Source organism: Solea senegalensis, linkage group LG20 (assembly GCF_019176455.1).
Source record: "Solea senegalensis isolate Sse05_10M linkage group LG20, IFAPA_SoseM_1, whole genome shotgun sequence".
NCBI lineage: Eukaryota > Metazoa > Chordata > Actinopteri > Pleuronectiformes > Soleidae > Solea > Solea senegalensis.
In genome coordinates this window covers 14,383,369-14,408,060 of record NC_058039.1, presented here as the reverse complement: position 1 = coordinate 14,408,060, position 24,692 = coordinate 14,383,369, and the positions used below count along the sequence as shown (strand labels likewise).

Here is a 24,692-nt window from a genome sequence, read left to right as displayed (position 1 = left end):
GTAAAATGGCACTCAGCATGCACTGAACGACACAAGACAGATCCATCAAACATCCATCAAAAATAAACAAATAGTCCAAACAAAGCTGAAGGAGTTTAACTACTGACTTCCTATTATATGAGGTAGCAACACAAAGTTTACTCAAAAGGGGGGTGGGTCAACCAATAATGACAAAAAGTAATGCTTACTAAAATTCCTAATTAGGTATCATTTTAAGTACCATTAACCAAGTTGTTTTTCCAATATAGTCCACCTTTATCGACTCAAATTATTTACACCTGTTAGTGTAACACAACCGACTTTTAAAGTAAAAATGACACCTTTCTAAATTGAAAGATAAAGTATTTACAGACAATGCATGCAATATTCAGACCAATCTAAGGAATTGATTCTATGTTTTATAATTCTGTAGGTAAAGATGGACAATCAAGACAAAAAGCAAAATGGCTACACAGACGTGCATGGCCCTGTGGCTGGCATATTTCTGGAGAAAACAAAGGAGAAGATAACCATATACCAAGCCATGAAAAAGCGTCTGCTCAAACCAGGGACAGCATTAGCCCTGCTTGAAGCACAAGCTGCCACAGTGGGCATTGTAGACCCAATAAACAACAGAATACTTCCTGTTGTAGATGCTGTGAAAGAAGGAATTGTTGGACTGGAGATGAAGGAGAAACTTCTTGGAGCAGAGAAAGCCACCAGTGGCTATGTAGACCCCTACACCAATCAAATAATATCTTTATTCCAAGCAATGCAAAAAGATTTAGTCCCAAGAGATAAAGGACTAAGGTTGCTTGAAGCACAGATTGCCACACAAGGCCTGTTTGATCCCAGTGATAAAAAGAACATTTCAGTTGAATCCGCAATTGAAAAGGGCTACTATGAGAAGGGTTTAATCAATGACAGGATGTCAGAGCTCAAAGTTTTCTACCATCCAAGTTCGCAAGAAACTCTCAACTACCAAAATCTACTAGAGAAATGTACCATTGAGCCCGATACAGGCCTGTTGCTCCTTCCTGTCTGCATCACCTTCAAAGGTCTGCGAAGAGGCATCTCCTCCACTGAACTCTTTGAATCAAAGATCATTGACAAAGAAACATACAATGACCTACGAGAAGGAAAAACCACAACACAGGATGTGTTGTTGATGGAAACCGTGAAAGAATACCTGGAGGGCAAAGGCAGTATTGCAGGTATTGCTGTGCTTTCAACCAATCAGAGAATGAGCATTTACCAAGCCATGAAACAAGGAATACTGATGCCTGGAACTGCATTAGTTCTGCTGGAGGCGCAAGCGTCAACTGGATTTATGATTGATCCTGTAGAAAATAAAAAGTTCACTGTGGATGAGGCCATCAAGAACAAACTTGTTGGGCCAGAATATCATGCAAAGCTGTGTTCTGCAGAGAGAGCAGTGACTGGATACAAAGATCCATACACAGGTGAAATAATATCTTTGTTTCAAGCACTGTCCAAAGACCTAATTGTCAGGGAGCATGGGATTCGCCTACTTGAGGCACAGATTGCTACAGGTGGAATAATAGACCCAATCAACAGTCACAGACTTCCCACTGAAGTGGCCTTTAAGAGAGGTTATTTTAATGAAGATATGAATGATGTACTTGAAGATTCAGGGGATGACACAAAAGGGTTTTTTGACCCAAATACAGAAGATAATCTTACCTATCTTCAACTGATGGAAAGGTGTGTCATTGATCCTGTCACTGGATTGTGTCTCCTCCCTCTCTTTAATAAAACAGATAACAGAGTAAACTTTAACTTCATTGATTACCAAACTAAAATGGCCTTCAAAGAAGTGAAGGTGAACATCACATGTGGGAAGTACATGGGGATGACAGTATCTCTGTGGGAACTGTTGATGTCAGAATACTTTGATGAACAGCAGAGACGTGACATTATTCAGAAGTACAGAGAAGGGAAGCTTGATATCAAGATGATCATTACAACAGTTCTGGAAATCATTGAGAAGTCTGTGAAAACAACTAAAGTTGTCTTTGAAGGCATCAGAGAAAATGTCACAGCCAAACAGCTTTTGGAGGCAGACATCATCAGTGAAGAGGCCCTTGAGGATTTGAAAAAGGGAAAAAAGTCAGTGAAAGACATGATGAAAGACGAAATGGTAAATGTGTACCTACAAGGAAAAGGCAGCATTGCAGGTATTCTGCTTCCTGATTCTCGAATCATGACCATCTATCAGGCCAGACACAGAGGACTGCTGATGCCAGGGACAGCTCTGGTTCTGTTAGAAGCACAGGCAGCAACAGGATTTATTATTGACCCTATTGGAAACAGAAAGTTTTCAGTGGATGATGCTGTAAAAGCAAATATTGTGGGGCCAGATGTCTGTCAAAAGCTGCGCTCAGCAGAGAGGGCAGTCACTGGGTACAAAGATCCATATGATGGAAAAATAATCTCTCTGTTCCAAGCGATACAAAAAGACCTCATCGTAACAGACCATGGAATTCGGCTCTTGGAGGCTCAGATTGCAACTGGTGGCATTATAGATCCAGTGAACAGCCATCGGATTCCTGTCCATGTGGCCTATGAAAGGGGCTACTTCAATGAGGAAATGAATGAAATCCTGACTGATCCAAGTGATGACACCAAAGGATTTTTTGATCCCAACACTCATGAGAACCTGACATACTTGCAGCTCATAGCCAGATGTGTCACCGATCCCAGTACAGGTCTTTGTCTTTTGCCACTCAAGAGCAAAGGTAGAAAAATTACCATTGATGATAATCTTCGAGAAACATTCAAAATAACAGTTACTGTCAAGTATGGCAGGTTCAGGGGCAAGCACACAACTCTGTGGGATCTAATCAATTCAGAGTATCTGTCTGAAGACAAACGACAAGAGTTTTTCAAGCTTTTCAAATCAAGAAAAATCACACTTGAGCAACTCATCATCACCATTTTAGACATCATTGAAAGTAAGGAAATAAAAAAGCAAGACGCTCTGAACTTTAAAAGTCTCAGAGGAGAGGTCTCTGTTGTGGATCTTTTGGAGCTGGAAATTGTGGATGAAGAAACATACAACAGCTTAATCGATGGACGTTTGACAAGCACTGCTGTGATACAAATGGACAGAGTGAGAGACTACCTAGAGGGAAAGAGTTGCATAGCTGGGGTGCTTCTTCAACCCTCAAATAAGAAGATTAGCATCTATGAGGCACAGAGACTTGGTATTCTTACACCTTGCACTGCCCTTTGCCTCCTTGAAGCACAAGCAGCCACAGGGTTCATTGTTGATCCTCTGAAAAACCAAAAACTTACAGTGGAACAAGCTCTCAGAGAAAAAGTATTTGGTCCCCAGGTGTATGAAAAGCTTTTATCTGCAGAGAGGGCTGTCACCGGTTACACAGATCCATACACTGGTCAAAAGATCTCACTCTTCCAAGCCTTAAAAAAGGATTTAATTGTCAAACAGCATGGCATCCGTTTACTTGAGGCCCAAATTGGTACAGGTGGCATTATTGATCCCATGAAGTGTCTTCACCTACCACTCCAGGTTGCATACAAGAAGGGATATTTTGATGCGGAGCTAAATCAAATTCTGATGGACCCAACTGATGACACGAAGGGCTTTTTTGACCCAAAGACAAAAGAAAATCTCACATACATGGAGTTGTTGGGCAGATGTGTCAAAGATAAGGAAACAGGACTGTGTCTCTTGCCAGTGAATGACACACCAAATGCTACAGAAAACCCTAATGTCTATACTGACACAGAGATAAAGCAAGAGTTTGAAAAGACATCTGTGAACATATCAATAGGACGGGTAAAATCCTTTACTCTATGGGACCTGATTCACTCTAGGTACTTCACAGCAGAACAGCGGCTTGAAATCATTGAAAAATACAGAACAAAGACGACTACCATACAGACTATAATCACTCTAGTGATTTCCACCATTGAAACTCTGGAAAAGAGTGAAACTCGCGAGATGATAATGGGCATGAGAAAGCCTGTCTCTGCACAACAACTTTTGGATTCTGAAATTATTGATGCAGACACATTCAAACAAATGAATGAAGGAAAACTAACCTTTGAAGCAATCACCCAGCGAGAATCTGTGAAAGGATTCCTGATAGGAACAGGAAGCATTGCTGGAATCAAAGTTTATCCCTCACAGAAAGTAATGAGCATTTATGATGCAAAAAAGGAAGATCTGTTGACACCTGGCATTGCACTTCTTCTGCTGGAAGCACAAGCTGCAACAGGATGGATAATTGATCCACACAAAAACAAATTCTATTCTGTTGATGAGGCAGCAAGAGAGAAATTAATTGGACTAGATATACATGAGAACCTTCTCTTGGCTGAACGTGCTGTCACTGGTTATAAAGATCCTTATACTGATGCAACAATATCCCTGTTTGAAGCACTGAATGAACAGCTGATTCAAAGAAATTATGGTATTCGTCTTCTTGAGGCACAGATAGCAACTGGGGGAATCACTGATCCAAATCTAAGTCTCAGGCTGCCTGACCGTGTTGCTATTAAAAGAGGATATCTTGATGAAGAAATGAGAACACTTCTGTTGAACCCAACTGATGATGCAAAAGGATTCCTTGACCCAAATACTAAAGAAATCCTCTCTTACCGTCAACTGATAAACAGATGTGAGAAAGAGCCAGAAACTGGGCTACTTCTTCTACCCCTGCATACAGAGAAATCTCATCCATTCCACACAGATGAACAAATTGAGCTTGCATTCAAAAACAAAACCACCACCATGAATGTAGGAAAGTATAAAAACAAAGAGGTCACATTGTGGGAAGTGTTGCTTTCTGGATACATATCAGAACAAAAAAGGAAGCAGCTCATACAGCAATTCAAGACCGGAACCCTGAAAATGGAGGAAATCATTGAAATACTTATAGTTATCATTACAGAGGTATCGTCCAAAGAAAAGAAGTTCAAAGGACTGAGAAAGCAGGTCTCAGCCAGTGAGTTGTATGAATCAAAAATCATCTCAAAGGAACTTTTTACACAGATTATACAAGGTGAGGTAACAGAAGAGAATGTTACTAAAATGGAATCAATTCAAAAATACTTAGGGGCCACAAACTGTATAGCGGGGGTAAGAGTTGAATCCACAAAGAAGGTTATGAGCATCTATGAAGCAAAATCCAAAGGCCTGCTCACCCCTGGCACTTCACTTGTTCTGTTGGAAGCACAAGCTGCTACTGGTTTTGTCATTGACCCAGTGAACAACAAGAAACTTTCCGTAGAGGAAGCTGTAGCTCAAGGTGTAGTTGGCAGAGAGTGGAAAAACAAATTGCTTTCAGCAGAAAGGGCTGTCACAGGCTACAGAGATCCATACACTGGAGACACAATTTCTTTGTTCCAAGCCTTGAAAAAGGATCTCATAGTAAAGGAACATGGAATTCGGCTTCTGGAAGCCCAAATTGCAACAGGGGGCATAATTGATCCACTCCATAGCCATCGAGTACCTGTACAGGTGGCATATGAAAGAGGTTACTTTGATGAAGAAATGAACCAGATTTTGTCTGATCCTGATGATGACACCAAGGGCTTCTTTGATCCCAACACCCAAGACAACCTCACCTACATGCAGTTGGTAGAAAGATGTGTCATTGATCCCATCACAGACCTGAATTTGCTAGTCATTGTTAAGAAAGGAGAGTTTTATTTCTTTGTTGATGAGGCTACAAAGTTAATTCTAAAATCTACAACAACAACAAGAGCAGGAGGTAAATACCAAGGGAAAACCATATCTCTGTGGGATCTTCTTTACTCCAAATACATCACTGAGGAGAAGAGGAGAGAACTTGTGCAGCAGTACAAGTCTGGATCAATCACAATTGAACGTTTTCTGGAAATCATCCTGACAATCATTCAACAGCAGACAGCCTCGTCCTTAACAAGTGTCACATGCCAACCACCACAAACTAAAGTTGACAGCAGCACAACCAAAACCACCATTACCACTACTACCATCTCAGAAACAAGTCAACTTCCAAAGTTCCATGGAATCCGAAAGGATGTCACTGCAACTGAGCTCCTAGAATCCCAAATCATCACTGAGGACCTCTACAAAGGTCTTAGCGCTGGAGAAGTCACAGTGACGGAAATCAGTGAAATGGACTCAGTACGGAAGTACCTTGAAGGGACCAACAGCATTGCAGGAGTGTACCTGCAGTCCACCAAGGAGACTCTGAGTATATATGAAGCTAAATGCAGAGGCCTACTGACCCCAGGTACTTCTCTGGTTTTGTTAGAGGCCCAAGCAGCCACTGGCTTTGTCATTGACCCGGTGAAAAACAAGAAACTTTCAGTTGAGGAAGCTGCAGCTCAAGGAGTGGTTGGCAATGAGTGGAAAAACAAACTGCTCTCAGCAGAAAGAGCTGTTACAGGATACAGAGATCCCTACACAGACAAAACAATGTCTTTGTTCCAAGCTTTGAAAAAAGATCTCATTGTGAAAAATCATGGGATTCGTCTCCTTGAAGCACAAATTGCTACAGGAGGAATAATTGACCCAGTGCACAGTCACAGAGTTCCTGTACAAGTGGCATATGAAAGAGGTTACTTCGATGAAGAAATGAACCAAGTTTTATCTGATCCTGATGATGACACCAAGGGCTTCTTTGATCCCAACACCCAAGAGAACCTCACCTACCTCCAGCTGGTAGAGAGATGTGTTATTGACCCTGTCACAGGCCTAAGTTTGCTCGTCATTGTGAGGAAAGGAGAGTTTTATTTCTTTGTTGATGAGGCTACAAAGCTCATTCTAAAATCTACAACAACAACAAGAGCAGGAGGTAAATACCAAGGGAAAACCATATCTCTGTGGGATCTTCTTTACTCCAAATACATCACTGAGGAGAAGAGGAGAGAACTTGTGCAGCAGTACAAGTCTGGATCAATCACAATTGAACGTTTTCTGGAAATCATCCTGACAATCATTCAACAGCAGACAGCCTCGTCCTTAACAAGTGTCACATGCCAACCACCACAAACTAAAGTTGACAGCAGCACAACCAAAACCACCATTACCACTACTACCATCTCAGAAACAAGTCAACTTCCAAAGTTCCATGGAATCCGAAAGGATGTCACTGCAACTGAGCTCCTAGAATCCCAAATCATCACTGAGGACCTCTACAAAGGTCTTAGCGCTGGAGAAGTCACAGTGACGGAAATCAGTGAAATGGACTCAGTACGGAAGTACCTTGAAGGGACCAACAGCATTGCAGGAGTGTACCTGCAGTCCACCAAGGAGACTCTGAGTATATATGAAGCTAAATGCAGAGGCCTACTGACCCCAGGTACTTCTCTGGTTTTGTTAGAGGCCCAAGCAGCCACTGGCTTCGTCATTGACCCGGTGAAAAACAAGAAACTTTCAGTTGAGGAAGCTGCAGCTCAAGGAGTGGTTGGCAATGAGTGGAAAAACAAATTGCTCTCAGCAGAAAGAGCTGTTACAGGATACAGAGATCCCTACACAGACAAAACAATTTCTTTGTTCCAAGCTTTGAAAAAAGATCTAATTGTGAAAGATCATGGGATTCGTCTCCTTGAAGCACAAATTGCTACAGGAGGAATAATTGACCCAGTGCACAGTCACAGAGTTCCTGTGCAAGTGGCATATGAAAGAGGTTACTTCGATGAAGAAATGAACCAAGTTTTATCTGATCCTGATGATGACACCAAGGGCTTCTTTGATCCCAACACCCAAGAGAACCTCACCTACCTCCAGCTGGTAGAGAGATGTGTCATTGACCCTGTCACAGGCCTAAGTTTGCTCGTCATTGTGAGCAAAGGAGAATTTTATTTCTTTGTTGATGAGGCTACAAAGCTCATTCTAAAATCTACAACAACAACAAGAGCAGGAGGTAAATACCAAGGGAAAACCATATCTCTGTGGGATCTTCTTTACTCCAAATACATCACTGAGGAGAAGAGGAGAGAACTTGTGCAGCAGTACAAGTCTGGATCAATCACAATTGAACGTTTTCTGGAAATCATCCTGACAATCATTCAACAGCAGACAGCCTCGTCCTTAACAAGTGTCACATGCCAACCACCACAAACTAAAGTTGACAGCAGCACAACCAAAACCACCATTACCACTACTACCATCTCAGAAACAAGTCAACTTCCAAAGTTCCATGGAATCCGAAAGGATGTCACTGCAACTGAGCTCCTAGAATCCCAAATCATCACTGAGGACCTCTACAAAGGTCTTAGCGCTGGAGAAGTCACAGTGACGGAAATCAGTGAAATGGACTCGGTACAGAAGTACCTTAAGGGAACCAACAGCATTGCAGGAGTGTACCTGCAGTCCACCAAGGAGACTCTGAGTATCTATGAAGCTAAACTCAGACGCTTACTGACCCCAGGTACTTCTCTGGTTTTGTTAGAGGCCCAAGCAGCCACTGGCTTCGTCATTGACCCGGTGAAAAACAAGAAACTTTCAGTTGAGGAAGCTGCAGCTCAAGGAGTGGTTGGCAATGAGTGGAAAAACAAATTGCTCTCAGCAGAAAGAGCTGTTACAGGATACAGAGATCCCTACACAGACAAAACAATTTCTTTGTTCCAAGCTTTGAAAAAAGATCTAATTGTGAAAGATCATGGGATTCGTCTCCTTGAAGCACAAATTGCTACAGGAGGAATAATTGACCCAGTGCACAGTCACAGAGTTCCTGTGCAAGTGGCATATGAAAGAGGTTACTTCGATGAAGAAATGAACCAAGTTTTATCTGATCCTGATGATGACACCAAGGGCTTCTTTGATCCCAACACCCAAGAGAACCTCACCTACCTCCAGCTGGTAGAGAGATGTGTCATTGACCCTGTCACAGGCCTAAGTTTGCTCGTCATTGTGAGGAAAGGAGAGTTTTATTTCTTTGTTGATGAGGCTACAAAGCTCATTCTAAAATCTACAACAACAACAAGAGCAGGAGGTAAATACCAAGGGAAAACCATATCTCTGTGGGATCTTCTTTACTCCAAATACATCACTGAGGAGAAGAGGAGAGAACTTGTGCAGCAGTACAAGTCTGGATCAATCACAATTGAACGTTTTCTGGAAATCATCCTGACAATCATTCAACAGCAGACAGCCTCGTCCTTAACAAGTGTCACATGCCAACCACCACAAACTAAAGTTGACAGCAGCACAACCAAAACCACCATTACCACTACTACCATCTCAGAAACAAGTCAACTTCCAAAGTTCCATGGAATCCGAAAGGATGTCACTGCAACTGAGCTCCTAGAATCCCAAATCATCACTGAGGACCTCTACAAAGGTCTTAGCGCTGGAGAAGTCACAGTGACGGAAATCAGTGAAATGGACTCAGTACGGAAGTACCTTGAAGGGACCAACAGCATTGCAGGAGTGTACCTGCAGTCCACCAAGGAGACTCTGAGTATATATGAAGCTAAATGCAGAGGCCTACTGACCCCAGGTACTTCTCTGGTTTTGTTAGAGGCCCAAGCAGCCACTGGCTTTGTCATTGACCCGGTGAAAAACAAGAAACTTTCAGTTGAGGAAGCTGCAGCTCAAGGAGTGGTTGGCAATGAGTGGAAAAACAAATTGCTCTCAGCAGAAAGAGCTGTTACAGGATACAGAGATCCCTACACAGACAAAACAATTTCTTTGTTCCAAGCTTTGAAAAAAGATCTCATTGTGAAAAATCATGGGATTCGTCTCCTTGAAGCACAAATTGCTACAGGAGGAATAATTGACCCAGTGCACAGTCACAGAGTTCCTGTACAAGTGGCATATGAAAGAGGTTACTTCGATGAAGAAATGAACCAAGTTTTATCTGATCCTGATGATGACACCAAGGGCTTCTTTGATCCCAACACCCAAGAGAACCTCACCTACCTCCAGCTGGTAGAGAGATGTGTCATTGACCCTGTCACAGGCCTAAGTTTGCTCGTCATTGTGAGGAAAGGAGAGTTTTATTTCTTTGTTGATGAGGCTACAAAGCTCATTCTAAAATCTACAACAACAACAAGAGCAGGAGGTAAATACCAAGGGAAAACCATATCTCTGTGGGATCTTCTTTACTCCAAATACATCACTGAGGAGAAGAGGAGAGAACTTGTGCAGCAGTACAAGTCTGGATCAATCACAATTGAACGTTTTCTGGAAATCATCCTGACAATCATTCAACAGCAGACAGCCTCGTCCTTAACAAGTGTCACATGCCAACCACCACAAACCAAAGTTGACAGCAGCACAACCAAAACCACCATCACCACTACTACCATCTCAGAAACAAGTCAACTTCCAAAGTTCCATGGAATCCGTAAGGATGTCACTGCAACTGAGCTCCTAGAATCCCAAATCATCACTGAGGACCTCTACAAAGGTCTTAGCGCTGGAGAAGTCACAGTGACGGAAATCAGTGAAATGGACTCAGTACGGAAGTACCTTGAAGGGACCAACAGCATTGCAGGAGTGTACCTGCAGTCCACCAAGGAGACTCTGAGTATATATGAAGCTAAATGCAGAGGCCTACTGACCCCAGGTACTTCTCTGGTTTTGTTAGAGGCCCAAGCAGCCACTGGCTTTGTCATTGACCCGGTGAAAAACAAGAAACTTTCAGTTGAGGAAGCTGCAGCTCAAGGAGTGGTTGGCAATGAGTGGAAAAACAAATTGCTCTCAGCAGAAAGAGCTGTTACAGGATACAGAGATCCCTACACAGACAAAACAATTTCTTTGTTCCAAGCTTTGAAAAAAGATCTCATTGTGAAAAATCATGGGATTCGTCTCCTTGAAGCACAAATTGCTACAGGAGGAATAATTGACCCAGTGCACAGTCACAGAGTTCCTGTACAAGTGGCATATGAAAGAGGTTACTTCGATGAAGAAATGAACCAAGTTTTATCTGATCCTGATGATGACACCAAGGGCTTCTTTGATCCCAACACCCAAGAGAACCTCACCTACCTCCAGCTGGTAGAGAGATGTGTCATTGACCCTGTCACAGGCCTAAGTTTGCTCGTCATTGTGAGGAAAGGAGAGTTTTATTTCTTTGTTGATGAGGCTACAAAGCTCATTCTAAAATCTACAACAACAACAAGAGCAGGAGGTAAATACCAAGGGAAAACCATATCTCTGTGGGATCTTCTTTACTCCAAATACATCACTGAGGAGAAGAGGAGAGAACTTGTGCAGCAGTACAAGTCTGGATCAATCACAATTGAACGTTTTCTGGAAATCATCCTGACAATCATTCAACAGCAGACAGCCTCGTCCTTAACAAGTGTCACATGCCAACCACCACAAACCAAAGTTGACAGCAGCACAACCAAAACCACCATCACCACTACTACCATCTCAGAAACAAGTCAACTTCCAAAGTTCCATGGAATCCGTAAGGATGTCACTGCAACTGAGCTCCTAGAATCCCAAATCATCACTGAGGACCTCTACAAAGGTCTTAGCGCTGGAGAAGTCACTGTGATGGAAATCAGTGAAATGGACTCAGTACGGAAGTACCTTGAAGGGACCAACAGCATTGCAGGAGTGTACCTGCAGTCCACCAAGGAGACTCTGAGTATATATGAAGCTAAATGCAGAGGCCTACTGACCCCAGGTACTTCTCTGGTTTTGTTAGAGGCCCAAGCAGCCACTGGCTTTGTCATTGACCCGGTGAAAAACAAGAAACTTTCAGTTGAGGAAGCTGCAGCTCAAGGAGTGGTTGGCAATGAGTGGAAAAACAAACTGCTCTCAGCAGAAAGAGCTGTTACAGGATACAGAGATCCCTACACAGACAAAACAATTTCTTTGTTCCAAGCTTTGAAAAAAGATCTCATTGTGAAAAATCATGGGATTCGTCTCCTTGAAGCACAAATTGCTACAGGAGGAATAATTGACCCAGTGCACAGTCACAGAGTTCCTGTACAAGTGGCATATGAAAGAGGTTACTTCGATGAAGAAATGAACCAAGTTTTATCTGATCCTGATGATGACACCAAGGGCTTCTTTGATCCCAACACCCAAGAGAACCTCACCTACCTCCAGCTGGTAGAGAGATGTGTTATTGACCCTGTCACAGGTCTTAGTCTACTCCCCTTGAACAGATGATGGAAAGAAAACTGTGACACTACCATTGACTTTGTTTGGTCTGCATAAATATCATGTTTTTGTGCTAATTTCCCCAAGTACTTTTTTTGTCAAATTAACAAAATAATTTCAGTGCATGTCTTTCACAATTTTACTTTTATTTCAACCTGTGTTGACCACATAGAATATATACTGTATGGACAACACAGCAATAATGTTGCAATAGGTATTTTCATTTATGGTTTCATTCACCCCTTTCTCTGTTCAGTACTATACACCCCTTAAGTCAGCATACACCAGAGTGGTAACAGTTGCATTTGCTGTTGATGTTTGATTTGTGGGTCGATGGATTTGAGTTTTTCTACATTTGCACTCAATATATATTCTTAGTAAGTGAAACATGGGAATAGGAAATTGTTGTTTAAGGCCCGTTTACACAGTATGGAGCCAACGATGCATTTCTTTTGTCTTGCAGTTTTATTGTAAAAAAACATAAAAAAAATATCTTGCGCTAAATGTTTAATTGTGTCTGAATAAATAATCAAATTAATATAATAGTCTTTCTTTCAATGGTAACATGTCATGTTGGTGAAAGTCCCATTAAGTACCCATGATAATTTTCGTTCAACAAAGTGAAAAATGTCTACCTGGTCTTTATAGTAAAGAGAACAACAACCACTAGTGGAAACAACTTGCAAGTAGTGCTGAACATAATTTATTTCAGATATTTTAGACAAACTTTATTTTTTTTTCTCAAATTATCCAACGTAAAAAGTGTAGAAAAAGGGTAATTTGAGAAATTCTGATATACACAAGTTATTGAGAACAACCCCAGCCCCTGTTTTCATTGACATCTAAGCAGTTCCAGTCCAGTTATTACAAGATTTGTAATTTAAAAAGTAAATTTAAATTTAAATGTTGAAACTTAAAGCTTAATGATTTGCAAATTTAATGTATTGACTGATGAACATTAGAACAATATTATACCACAGAGCCATTAGAACAGTGCAAAAAAGATAACAAATATGGCAGACCAACACCAGTGCAGTCTCAAGATGTAATCTACATGAAGTGGAGTTGAGATTAATATGAACTAGTATGAGTGTGAATGCAATGAGACCTACATGTGTAATGCACTTGTGGAAACTTTTATAAAAAAGTGTTGGGATAACTGAGTTGCATTTTATTTCCAATCTATAGAGAAAAGTACCAGTGTTTGGCTCAAAAATTTAAATTAAGGATTTCAAATGAATTAATGCATTTTTAACTTAAATGTATCTGAATTAGACTCGACTGTGCTGTTACGGACTCTTACCTGGCCTTAATACAGCAGCAGCAGCAGCAGCAGCAGCAACAGCAGGATTCCAAACCTCTGGTTTCTGCCCTCTCACAATAAAGGAGTGCTTTAGCATCTGTTACATGTGAACAATATACACATTAAGAAACATTTACAATAACAAACCAGTGTAAAAAAACACACTATTACCTAAAGCATATACAGTAATCCACAAAGAGGAATGTTTCATTATTTTCAAGTGTCTTTTCAAATCAGTTTGCGAGTTTTTGACGGACTAACGAAGAGCAGAACTACTCCAGTTTGTCCAACAGTTGGTGAATGTCTTCTTGGCCACGGTAAATTCTCTTTACTCCTCGTGGAAGGTAACGGCAGGATGACAGGTTGAGGTAGTTAAGTCCAGTCATTTGGCCAACAACTGACCTGGAAAATAAAGCACAAATATCATTTTCTTAACCTTATAAAATCCTGCGAAATCTAAAGATGATTTAGAACAGGAAGCATTCAGGATTTGTAAACGTAAAAATATGATTTAAACTCAGTTCTGTATGTTTTCCAGGCTCCTGAAAGTGTCCTAATCTGAATAAGTGTTAGATCAACTTGTAGTTTAACACTAAACATGTGTATAACTGTGTATAGAGTGTAAGCAATAGAAATCAAAAGTAAAAGGTGTAATAAAAAAAAAAGAAAAGAACCATAGTTCATTTACTGGGAAAATAAATAAATGAAGTAGTGTAAATTGGACTGCAACGATGATTCGATTAATCGATTATGAATCCTCAACGATCTTGATAATCAATTAATCGGTTTGAGTGTTTTTTCAATAATCAGTTTTCTGATTTTCAGCTTCTTAATTGTGAATATTTTCTGGTTCCTACAACAGAGAAATTCTTAAAACCTGAATCATTTCAGTTTGAGGACAAAAGAAGACATTTGAGAACGTCATCATTTCCAGGTTTGGGAAAAGCAGATCAACATTTTCTGACATTTTACGGACCAAACAAGTACTAATGGAGAGATTAATGATTTACAAAATAATCATTAGTTGCAACCCAAAGTGTAAAGTGAAACAGCTTGAATGTACAAACCAGCACTCAGTACCTGAGGGCAGGTGGTGTGATCCTTGTTCCACTCAGGTTGAGTGAACGCAGCTTGTCCGCCTCTGTGGCCTCAGCGAGGTTTCTCATTGCGATCTCCAAATCCTCCTCTGAAAAGAGCTGATTTGCGATGTCCAGCTGCTGCAACGTCTGACTCCACTTCTGGGTCACCATGTGAAGACCCTTCTTTGGTGATGGCAGCCCGATATGGCTGCTGAAATACTGTCCCCAGAAAAGACACTCAAGCTCTGTCAAATAAAAAAAAATGGATTTCAAATACAAATATAGATAATGTAAGCTCTGACACTTCTGCATTTTATTAGAAAATATAGATATTTTATTTAAGTATTAGAAATGGAAATGTGTATAAAATACAAAAAGGTCAAACAAATTAAGCTTCTCTTGCACAGATTTCAATTACACTTAATTTGACAACCACACTTATGTTACTTTACAACCACAAGTCAAATAAAGTCTAAAGAGTATACATTTATAACTTAGGCCTACCAGGACAGGGTAATGTTGCAAGACCGGGTGGTGTTATTCGCGAACAGCCTCGCAAGTCCAGTACCCGCAGCCTGGTGGAGCTGAAGAGAATGTCCAGCAGGTCTTTGTCGGTCATGTAGGAGTAAGACGTAGTTGCAATACACAGCTCCTCCAACAACGGAAAGCCTGACGTGGAATCAGCACCGCTGCGCACCGTCTTATGTAGAGGTCGGACGTTCAGCATCCGGAAGGTCTGAAGATAAAAATGTGCAGACAAACTTTAGGATTAACATTGTTGATTAATCGAGTACTTGTTGTTGACAAAATGTCCTAAAATGTTGGAAAATGTTGATCATGTTTCCCAAACCCAAAAATGATGATTACTGTTTTGAACTTAAGCTATTGCGTTTTAAGGATTCCTTTATTATCTGAAGCAAAGAAACCAGAACATATTCATATTGAGAAAGCTGAAAAGTTGAAGCCTCAAAACAATCAATTATCAAAATAGTTGACAATTAATTTAGTAATAGACTAATAATTGAGTGAGCTAGATAAAATGTATGTTTTGATTTGAAAATGTATAAAAGTGTTTGAATTCATACTTGACTTAGATTATTTATTCCATCTTTGATAGTTACATTTAACCAACACAATAGTTGTTTTTTTCTTACCTTGAGTTTCGGGCATGCCGTCTGCAGTGCGTGAATGCAAATGGAAAGTTCACAGTTTTTACTGTCGAGTTTTGTATTCACCTCCAGCAACTCCAAATCGGGACAGCATCCCCTCTGGAAAAACAAACAAAAAGTGTTGTGTGTGTGTTTGTTTCAGGGTGTGTAATTGATGATTGTAAAAAAAAAAAAAGTATGAATAAAGTCTTACAGATAACGCAGCCAGAAGTCGGTCATTCTTTAGTGCATGAGTGAACAAAATTTGCTTGATCTGACGTCCATGGTTTTCAAGGTACTCAAGAAGTCCTTCAACCTGAAACTACAGCAGACACAAAAAAGTTTTTTACTAAGATCTGTGTGTAACCAGATGTAGGTTGGAAATTAACACTTGCTGGAATAAAATGCAGAATAAGAAAAATTTGGGCATTAAAAACTGAAAAAGAAATTCTGGTAGGTTGTACAATAACAATGCTGCCCTCCACAGTTCAAGGTTTGTTAATACATTTCCTCTTTGTCAAAAGTTTAATGTTAAAGTCCTTCTTCCTCCAAAAGCTTTACACTGCTCCATATTGACCAGTTGCATGACGAAACACCAAAACTTCCCCAATGGCAAGGCGCTGACTCCTCTCAACACTGAAAACTGACCCCAAGGAAACACATGTAATGCAGTAAAAAGGTTCCTCCAAATTCCTAACCCTAACCCAGCTTTGCGAGAGAGGAGGAACCAAGGATCAAAGACCAAAAAAAACAAGACCGGGGAGACAAGAGGATCCAGTGCTGTTTTCCATGTACAGTATGTTGTCAAATGTGAAAATGCTGCTTCACTACTGTCTGATAGAGTGTTGAGCAGAGAATGTTGCTGAATTGTTCATGACGTAAAACCTAATATTTTAACAATTGGCAACTATTTTAAATCATTCAAATTTGGCATAGTGGGTAGAAACACTTTTCCCAAAGTCAGAAGCAATATTTTTTACTCAGACTTTAACTAGTTACCATATATTGAGTGAGTAGGAATATGAATTTTAAGATAACCAACTGTGTTAGGACCATAGCCTTGAAAGAAAGCAGTACAGTGAGGACTAAGCGACTGGCTGTTCTGCGACGTACCTCTGAATACTGAAGATTTATGCTCTGCAGTGAGCTGCTGTGCTGACCAAGGATTTGGAATGCTCCTGCTGTCAGGCCTGTGCAGTAAGAGAGTTTCAGGGAGCGAAGGTGAGGGCAGGACTGTGAAACAACCTGAATTTGATCACAACACAAACAGGAACACAGTAAATACAACTGCTTACACTGAAAAACAAGTGTAATTGATACAAAAAACACAGCAAGTATTTCATTTACTCGGAAACATTCACACGTAGATCATTGTAATCATGAATAACATACATTTGCATACATATATATATATATATATATATATATATATATACATATATATATACATATATATATATACATATATATATATATATATATATATACATACATATATATATATATATATATACATATATATATACATATATATATATACATATATATATATACACATATATATATACATATATATATACATATATATACATATATATATATATATATATATATATATATATATATATACATACATATACACGTACACATACACATACATACACATATATACACATATAAATATATATATACACACACATATGATTTAAGGGGGCCCACATTTGTGTTGACTCTTTGAAACTAAACATTTCAAACACAGATATTAGATATATAATATTGTTGTATTATATCACTGAAGTGTATACATTTGCAGTCAGAACCCAAAATTTCCTAGGTCAATGGGAGTTTCACTTGGACAGGAACAGGATTTCCAACTAGGAAACTTGGAGCAACATCCCAACATGGGATTCTAAGATGGCTGCCACCATATAAACACTGGTACTTTTACTTGTAATAGACTGGTATTGCTAACAATAGCTAGTCAGAGATACGTTTGCTTTTCCGACTTCACAACTGGAAAGCTGTGAACTCTGGGGTGATATCACGCACTCAGTTTTGACTTTCGATGTAAACAGCAAATCTTTCTGACTTACCTCTACTGCATAATTAGCATTCTTTGACCAGTGACAGAGAGAGAAGTCTCGCAGCTGAGAAAATCTAGACAAAAACAAACATAGCTTAGTTAAAAACTGTAAAAATATAAGCACAGACCTCTTAAAAGAACAGCTTCATTTATCAAATAAAACAGACCTGTTTTGTGCCAGCCAGTCAAAAGTCTCCTTAATTTTCTTCTCAGTTTTAGGTAGTTGTTTTTTTCCGGATGCGATCCAGCAGTGACTTACACACACTTTCCGCCACAGGACAGGACTGGAGGCAGCAGCGTTCCACAGTCGACACACTCTGCCCACTCTGCAACACAAACACAGAAGGAAATGTTAATGTAGTTCACTGTGGAAATCATGGCTGCCAAATTACACTGTACGGCAGCTAGATGATGTCATTTCCCGCGACCCTGACCCAAACTCTAGATATGACTGAGCCATAGTATCATAGGTTATAGCAACAAAGTAGTGTCAAATGTTTGACAAAATCAAATCAAAATTGTGCTAATTACCTGCATAAGAATGGCACGGCCCCATCTTGAACGACCACCATGTTAAATATATTTACTAACACCTCCTCTGGTAGACTTTGACCCCATCTGTGGTCCACCGGTTTTTGAGGCACAAAAGCAGCAGTGTCTTCCTCTGTTTTGGTAACTGGATTATTTGCTGGCTTCGGTTTGGCACGTACTGTCTTTAATTTCTTAACCTGTGTGGATTTTACCTTTCCTTTAACAACTGTTTTCTTCTTGATTCTCCTCTTCTGTGGCTTCCAGACAGAACCATCATACTGAGAGGAGGCATTTGATATGACGAGGAGCATGTCTTCTCCTTGATGGACAGTGTAACCAAGCTGGGCAGACCTGGAAACTCTCGCCTTTTTATGCTTCTTAGTCTTTGCATTTTTTGGCCCAGCAGATTTCCTCTTCAGAGGTGACTTCTCTGACTTTGGTACGTTTTCTTCTTGACCCGACACATTTGAAGTACTTGGGGCAGCTTTGTCATTGCTTTCACTGTGGGTTGAAGATTCTGCCTCAGGAGAATTCATCATATACTGCTATTTAGTCTTTACAATTGGCACAATTCCAAGGAATCTTGAGTAATGACATCAGCGTCTGCAAGTAGAATCAGAAGAACATCAGCTAGTAATAATCAGTCTAACATTATGGCTAAAGGCTACAAAGAAAAGTACATACAGCTGTACCACTTTGTGTAATACTAAGTAGTCATGCTGCACAGGGTCATGTGCTTCAGGTATGTGATCAAAAACCACACATATAATCTATTCAGATGCAGTGATTTAAAGACTGGATTGAAATTAAGGCTGCAGCTAACAAATATTTTCATGACTGATCAAACTGTCAATAATTTTCTTGATTAATCAAGTAAACTTTTGGTCAAGAAAATGTCAGAAAATGTTGATCAGTGTACAAAACATTCAAACCGATTGATTATAAAATTATTTGACAATTCATTTGTAATTGATTAGCAATTGAGACAATTAGCTGAGCATATCCGAGTTTAAATAAGGCTCCCATGGTTCATAACTGCAGAGCAGAGAGGAACTTGGGTCAAACAGCAGTACATAATAGTTTAGGTTTAATGTACTTCTACATGAGTTAAATTGTATTTATTTCATGCTAAGAAACGCTAATTAGTTGGCTAAATTAATGAAGATAAGCTACTGGCTAAATGTTAGCTAAGATAACATGTGTTACAGCAACTTAAAAAGAGACCACGCAACACAACAGAGCAGAAAAACGACTCCATACTTTAATAACGGATACCGCTACAAACAACATCCGTCGTTTTCTGGATTAAAAACTACCGTTGCTGAGTCTGGGTTGTTGTTTTTTGGAATTACCTGCTCCTGTTAGCGCCTGGTCTGTTAGCCACCTCCTCCAGTCACAGTAGTAATCCCACAATGCACTTCACTGTCCTGTGATTGGTGAAATTCTAGACATAAGCCCGCCTTCTGTAAAGTGTCCAATCACAGAGCACATTGATTCCACCGCTCCACCAGCGTGTGTTGTTGTGTGGTTGTTGTTAGCAGTGGAGGTGGTTTCCTGGGCTGTGGGTAGGAAGCAGTAAATACATGGTATGAACTTATATTTTTAAACTGTATTTTTTCACTACTCGGAAACTTCATGGCGCTACAGCAAAATCGAAGAGCTCATCTGCTTAGTTTTGCCTATGACGCTGAGTTTTCTGCAGCTGAAGCTGTTGCTAACAGTAGCATTAGCGATTAGCGCAGCTCATAGTTGCATGCTGAGGTTGTACACATACAGAATAGCAGATTTTGTCACAACTGGTAAACTTCATGAACTTTTTTGCGGTTGTTAATGGGGAGTTAATATGTGTTTAGGCAACAAGTCAATGTATGTAGATTTTATTTATTTTAATACATTCTAAAGTAGTGATGGGACAAAAAAAGCAGCTATGGTTGTTACTGTATTTTATAGTTATCTCGAGTTCACGGAATAATCTTAATTTCTTTATCACGGGATAATGAGATAAATTAGTTCGTTGAAAATAAATGAATTACTCCATGATTTTGAGACTAAAAAATATAGTGGCAACATTAACGCTTATCATGATAAAAAGCATTCACAATAAGTGGTGAATTTATGTTATTGTGACAATCGTGAATGGAGAAAAACATATTTCACGTTAGTGACTTGAAAATCCTATTTAGCTCACCAACATACAGTGCTTGTGTTTTATTTTGTTCAATGTTTCACAATGGGGAGCAGCATCTTTTCGTCGTGATTTATGATAATCCTAATTCATTATTTTTCACAGTAAAATATGTGTCCTATCTGTGATGTTTCATACCACGGTAAGTGCAAACAGGAGTCTTTCAGAATCAAAAAAATATATTGTGAATTACAATCATATTTTGTCAGGATTATTATGACGGGCAATGTTTATACTGTCCCATGCCTTGTAATGAATAGTTTCCTGGACAGACGGAGCGTGAGCCCAAAAATTATGTCACTATATTTTAAGTAATTTTTCTAAGCTTGTGGATAGATATTGTTTGAAAGGTTAATTATGTGTTTCCTCTTTGAAAACAGCTCATGATGGAGGAGGGCGAAGGTTTCTCCCTCGGTGAAAAAGCAACTGTAACTGAAGCCAATCTGAGTAAGATGCGACCATTTGAAGTTGAATGAGCACATAGTTAAAAAACATTATTAAAGTGTATGAGATGCTGCTTGTCTTAATAGTTAATGTGTTGTAGATATTGACCGTTACTGCTTGCTATGTCATTCATTCATTCACATCTTGTTACCGTAGCTCTTGGTAAAACATTTTCTCCTCACTTGCTGTCTGTATTGTTTTTCAGGAGATGAGTACTATTGGAAGCTTGTTGCCGATTTTATTGGTCCTCAGTCTGGGGAAGGATTAGAGCTTGACATGGTTCCATGCAAGAACAGACTTTTGATTCAAGTGGGACTTCTGAGAGAGGATAACAATTTTCCGTGGATTGCCATCTTGCGCTGGCTCAAAACCATTTTCCCCAGATACCACTCAGCTGATTTTCGGCGTTTGATTGAAAGAGGCATCGCAACAACCCTGAGTCTGGGAAGTGAAGCAAGGCAGACCTTCCTGGAATCGGAAGTCAACTTTAGCTTTGTTGGTCCGATATGCGACAGCATCGGAGTCGAACGAGGACATCTTTTGGAAATGAGGGACTTTTCTGAGCGAGCACAATTAATAGAAGTCACAAATGGACTGATTTTTGAGTTGAGCAACTTTATCACAAGAGAGAAACTTGCCCCAATCGTCATAGTCTCTTGGCTTAGAAACTTCAACCCAGAGTTTTGTAAAAATGGGGATATTCAAAAGGCATACAAAGTAATTAAGGCAAAGATAAAAAAGCTAATGCTGTATTACCGTAATTATGAAACAAGAAGACAGAGGAGGAATGCAGCAATGGAAAATCTGCTCCAAACTCCATTTGAACTGGTGCGGAAAAAAATCCCTAAGATTCACTTTAAGAAACGCATGAGAAAAGATGACATGCACAATACTGAAAAGGTTAAAATCAAAGAGGAGTATGAGAGCTTTGAAATCATGCAAGGTGAAGGGTCTGAGGACAAAGGAGTCATAAAGAAAATTATAGTGAAAGAACATGTCTCTTTAGGTAGTGAAAATGATGAGAATACGAATGGATCCAGTGATGAAGAGGAAACCGCAGACTTGAGAGGAGAGGTTTTGACCCTGCTTGACATTGCAATGTTGTCTGTTCAAAAACTGTCAAGTTTGTATGGTGGGAAAACTGCTACATGCAAACAAGTGTCCTTAGATCTCCTCAGAAATCAGTATACACTAATGTGCAAGGTGCATCCAGCCATGGCAGAATTTGAAAACAAGGTTGGCGCTCTCCGCGAAGAGATGTCACTGGCCCCGCCTGTGGTGTTCCTAAACTACAACGCCATTTTCCTTCTTGACGTCCATGATGCAATTGAACAACATGTTGTTAACTTTGAAAAAGAGATCACACTTTCAACGGGAGAGAAACTCGGCCGTGACAAGCTTCCAAAGTTCAAGAACTTTGTGAATCTGCAAGAAAGTGCCACTTCACGTTACATTCATATGGCTTGTGATATCCTGAGCTCTCGCAAGGCTGATTCACAGAATTACAGAAAATGTTGGAAAGCCTTCTGCAAGGAAAAAAGAAACCCATCAAGACTTGAAGCAACTGAGTCAAACAGATTTATCGGCTACTTTGAAGCTGCAGCTGGTCTTACTCACCATCACAAAGAGGTCGCTCTTTTCTTCTCTGACTTGCTGTCACTGAACAATGACGAATGCCCCAACATTATTCTTGAGAGCGTTGCTGAGGATGCTAATGATGCTGTGATTCAATGTCTTGTGTGTGTTCTGGCAATAATTTACTGCAAAGTCCTCGGCCCTTTCTGGCACCTTCTGAAAAGTGAAGGAGAATACTCGGTCTTCGCCAAGTACATGCTCTTCCTTTACCAAAGGTTCCTGGATTGGTCCAAAGATCCTTCAACTCTGCTGGAACCTGAAGAATCCACAAATGTATTTCTGCAGTTGCCATTGCAAGAGAAACACTTTGATGGGGTGTTTCATTACTGTGGTCAGTGGCACACAAATCGAGACATGATCAGAGCTTGTTTGAAGAGAGCAATAAAGGTGATAGCAGCTGTCACTGACGAACACCTGAAGGATTTCCTGCCTGGAGGAAAATTCTCCCAATTCTCTCCGCCAGAGTTGAATTCACAACTAGTAAGTTGCACGTTTTCTGTCCTGATGGCACCCTTTGGGCATGCCAATCCTTGCCAAAAGGAAAGACCCAACTACTCTTCAAAACACTCCTCACTCAAGAACTTGTCATCTGACAGCTCTGAAGAAGACAGTGAGGAGGCTGGTCTGTTTGAGGATAGTGCTGAAGAATCTTCTGATTGGCATGCTAAACAAAAACGACACTCAGGCCCAAAACATGTTAGCAGCGTTAAAAGAGAAAAGGCAGTAATAATACAGAAAGAGGAGATTGAGGAAAACATGGACAAGGATTACATAGTAGCCACAGTGAACAATAACGGAGGGCCATGCAAGACACGGCTTGATCTCGACAAACTAATGCTGAGTTTCGAACGGAAATCCAAGGTAGAGAAACGAGAGAGACTCCGTTGTGAGATACTGTACCAGAAAATGATTCTCAACAACACAAGCCCACACTTGAATTGCATTTTCCGTGGCACCGGAGACATGAGGCTAAAGCTAATGCGTGCACTTCCTACTGTCAAACCTGGGTACTCTCTGGTTTTGGCCCCTAAAAGGACATATAAACGTCCTGTGCTCCAAGTGCCAGCTGAACCTGCAGCAGTAGCTGAGACAGAGCAGCAGCACATGAGAGAAGAAATTGTGCTAGAATGTGACTAACTCACTTTTTGTTTACAAATAGGCTGCAGTACACACAGTGGAAAAAAAAACAACCTGAAAACTATTTGCCAAATGAAGCAGTGCCTAACTCATCATGTTTAAAACACAGTGTACACTGTGGTTTTCATGCTTTGATTGATTGTAGCGCCTTTTTTTTTTTTCGTTTTTTTACTTTTGTGGGGGGGTATTTTTATTTTATCTACATTAATCATGTTGACTTTTTTAATTAACTAATGCTGACTTAATGCTGTCAAAAATAAACAAAATAATGAACAGTTATTCATGTTTTGGTCTTATTCACTTATAGTAAAGCTAATGGGTCCAAAATGCAACCTAAGGTTCACTTAATAACTGTCACAACACAGACTTTTTTGTTTGTTTTCATTTTCAATCACATCATGACTGTTTTTTTCCTCAGATTTGAAAGGAACATCCATCAGCAATGTCAATAACTTTACACTTACAAAGGCATGGGCTTTGAGGGAAATAAGGGGGTAGTAAAGACAGGGAGGTTTATTGGGGTAACTGTGCCAGATGTCAAACTTTTGTGTTTATTCCCCAAATATACTGGGGCCCTAGGTCAACAAGTCATTTTATTTGTGTTTATGGCAGCAATTTTGGCATTTTTTAACGGGAGAAGCACAGGTGTTGCTGATTACATTAGTGATCGCCTTGTTCAGTTCAGTATGACAATAAACAAACATGAAACTGAAGAAGCTACATGGAACTCTGGTACTTTTATTTTGGGTATTTTACACCTGTTCACACCTGGTTTTTCTACCATTACTGTTAACAGCCATGCAAAAAGCCCCAATACATCTCCAAGTGTAACTTAATGGTAATTTAATTTAGCTGCATATGAAGATGAAACTATTACATTATAATCCCCTGGTTGTAAAATTTGTTTGCCATTACCCTAAAATTTACTCATCAGGAGGCAGGTCAGCTCTTTGGAGGCCGTCATTTTGGACCACCATATTTTTACAGTTGCCCACAGTGGAAAAATGTAATATCTTTTAAGATTTTAATAAATCACTCTTGAAAGGGTGTTATAATCACCCC

The 24,692-nt window shown here is 39.9% G+C and overlaps 3 protein-coding genes across 4 annotated transcripts; 2 read left to right on the top strand and 1 right to left on the bottom strand.

Moving 5' to 3' along the window:
* The first annotated feature begins 412 nt into the window (after window positions 1–412).
* On the top strand, window positions 413–13,244 carry eppk1 (epiplakin 1). Its single transcript, XM_044052310.1, has one exon. It carries the CDS (start codon window positions 419–421, stop codon window positions 12,092–12,094), a length of 11,676 nt encoding a protein of 3,891 aa, XP_043908245.1. The 5' UTR covers window positions 413–418; the 3' UTR covers window positions 12,095–13,244.
* On the bottom strand, window positions 12,832–19,655 carry fbxl6 (F-box and leucine-rich repeat protein 6). The gene is made up of 10 exons (XM_044052359.1): window positions 19,582–19,655; window positions 18,230–18,832; window positions 17,866–18,024; window positions 17,709–17,772; window positions 16,729–16,860; window positions 15,830–15,937; window positions 15,622–15,735; window positions 14,972–15,203; window positions 14,469–14,712; window positions 12,832–13,790 (listed from the first exon to the last, which is right to left on the bottom strand). Exons 2-10 carry the CDS (start codon window positions 18,766–18,768, stop codon window positions 13,661–13,663), a joined length of 1,722 nt encoding a protein of 573 aa, XP_043908294.1. The 5' UTR covers window positions 18,769–18,832; window positions 19,582–19,655; the 3' UTR covers window positions 12,832–13,660.
* Window positions 18,608–23,743, top strand: LOC122786201. 2 transcript variants are annotated; one of them, XM_044052336.1, is made up of 3 exons: window positions 18,608–18,668; window positions 20,795–20,861; window positions 21,064–23,743. In XM_044052336.1, exons 2-3 carry the CDS (start codon window positions 20,798–20,800, stop codon window positions 23,628–23,630), a joined length of 2,631 nt encoding a protein of 876 aa, XP_043908271.1. In that variant the 5' UTR covers window positions 18,608–18,668; window positions 20,795–20,797; the 3' UTR covers window positions 23,631–23,743. The 2 variants fall into 2 exon arrangements, with proteins under 2 accessions (XP_043908271.1, XP_043908270.1); XM_044052335.1 differs by lacking the exon at window positions 18,608–18,668 and adding an exon at window positions 19,717–19,815.
* The last annotated feature ends 949 nt before the right edge of the window (window positions 23,744–24,692 follow it).

What these genes read in the sequence shown, in the direction of transcription:
- LOC122786201 (XM_044052335.1), top strand. An exon ending in TGTAACTGAAGCCAATCTGA is followed by an intron (nt 20,862 to 21,063) that starts GTAAGATGCGAC and finishes ATTGTTTTTCAG; the next exon opens with GAGATGAGTACTATTGGAAG.
- eppk1 (XM_044052310.1), top strand. Translation starts at nt 419, where the DNA reads ATGGACAATCAAGACAAAAAGCAAAATGGCTACACAGACGTGCATGGC.
- fbxl6 (XM_044052359.1), bottom strand. Translation starts at nt 18,768, where the DNA reads ATGATGAATTCTCCTGAGGCAGAATCTTCAACCCACAGTGAAAGCAAT. An exon ending in GACTGGCTGGCACAAAACAG is followed by an intron (nt 17,773 to 17,865) that starts GTCTGTTTTATT and finishes GTTTTTGTCTAG; the next exon opens with ATTTTCTCAGCTGCGAGACT. An exon ending in ATCACACCACCTGCCCTCAG is followed by an intron (nt 13,791 to 14,468) that starts GTACTGAGTGCT and finishes TTTATTTTCCAG; the next exon opens with GTCAGTTGTTGGCCAAATGA.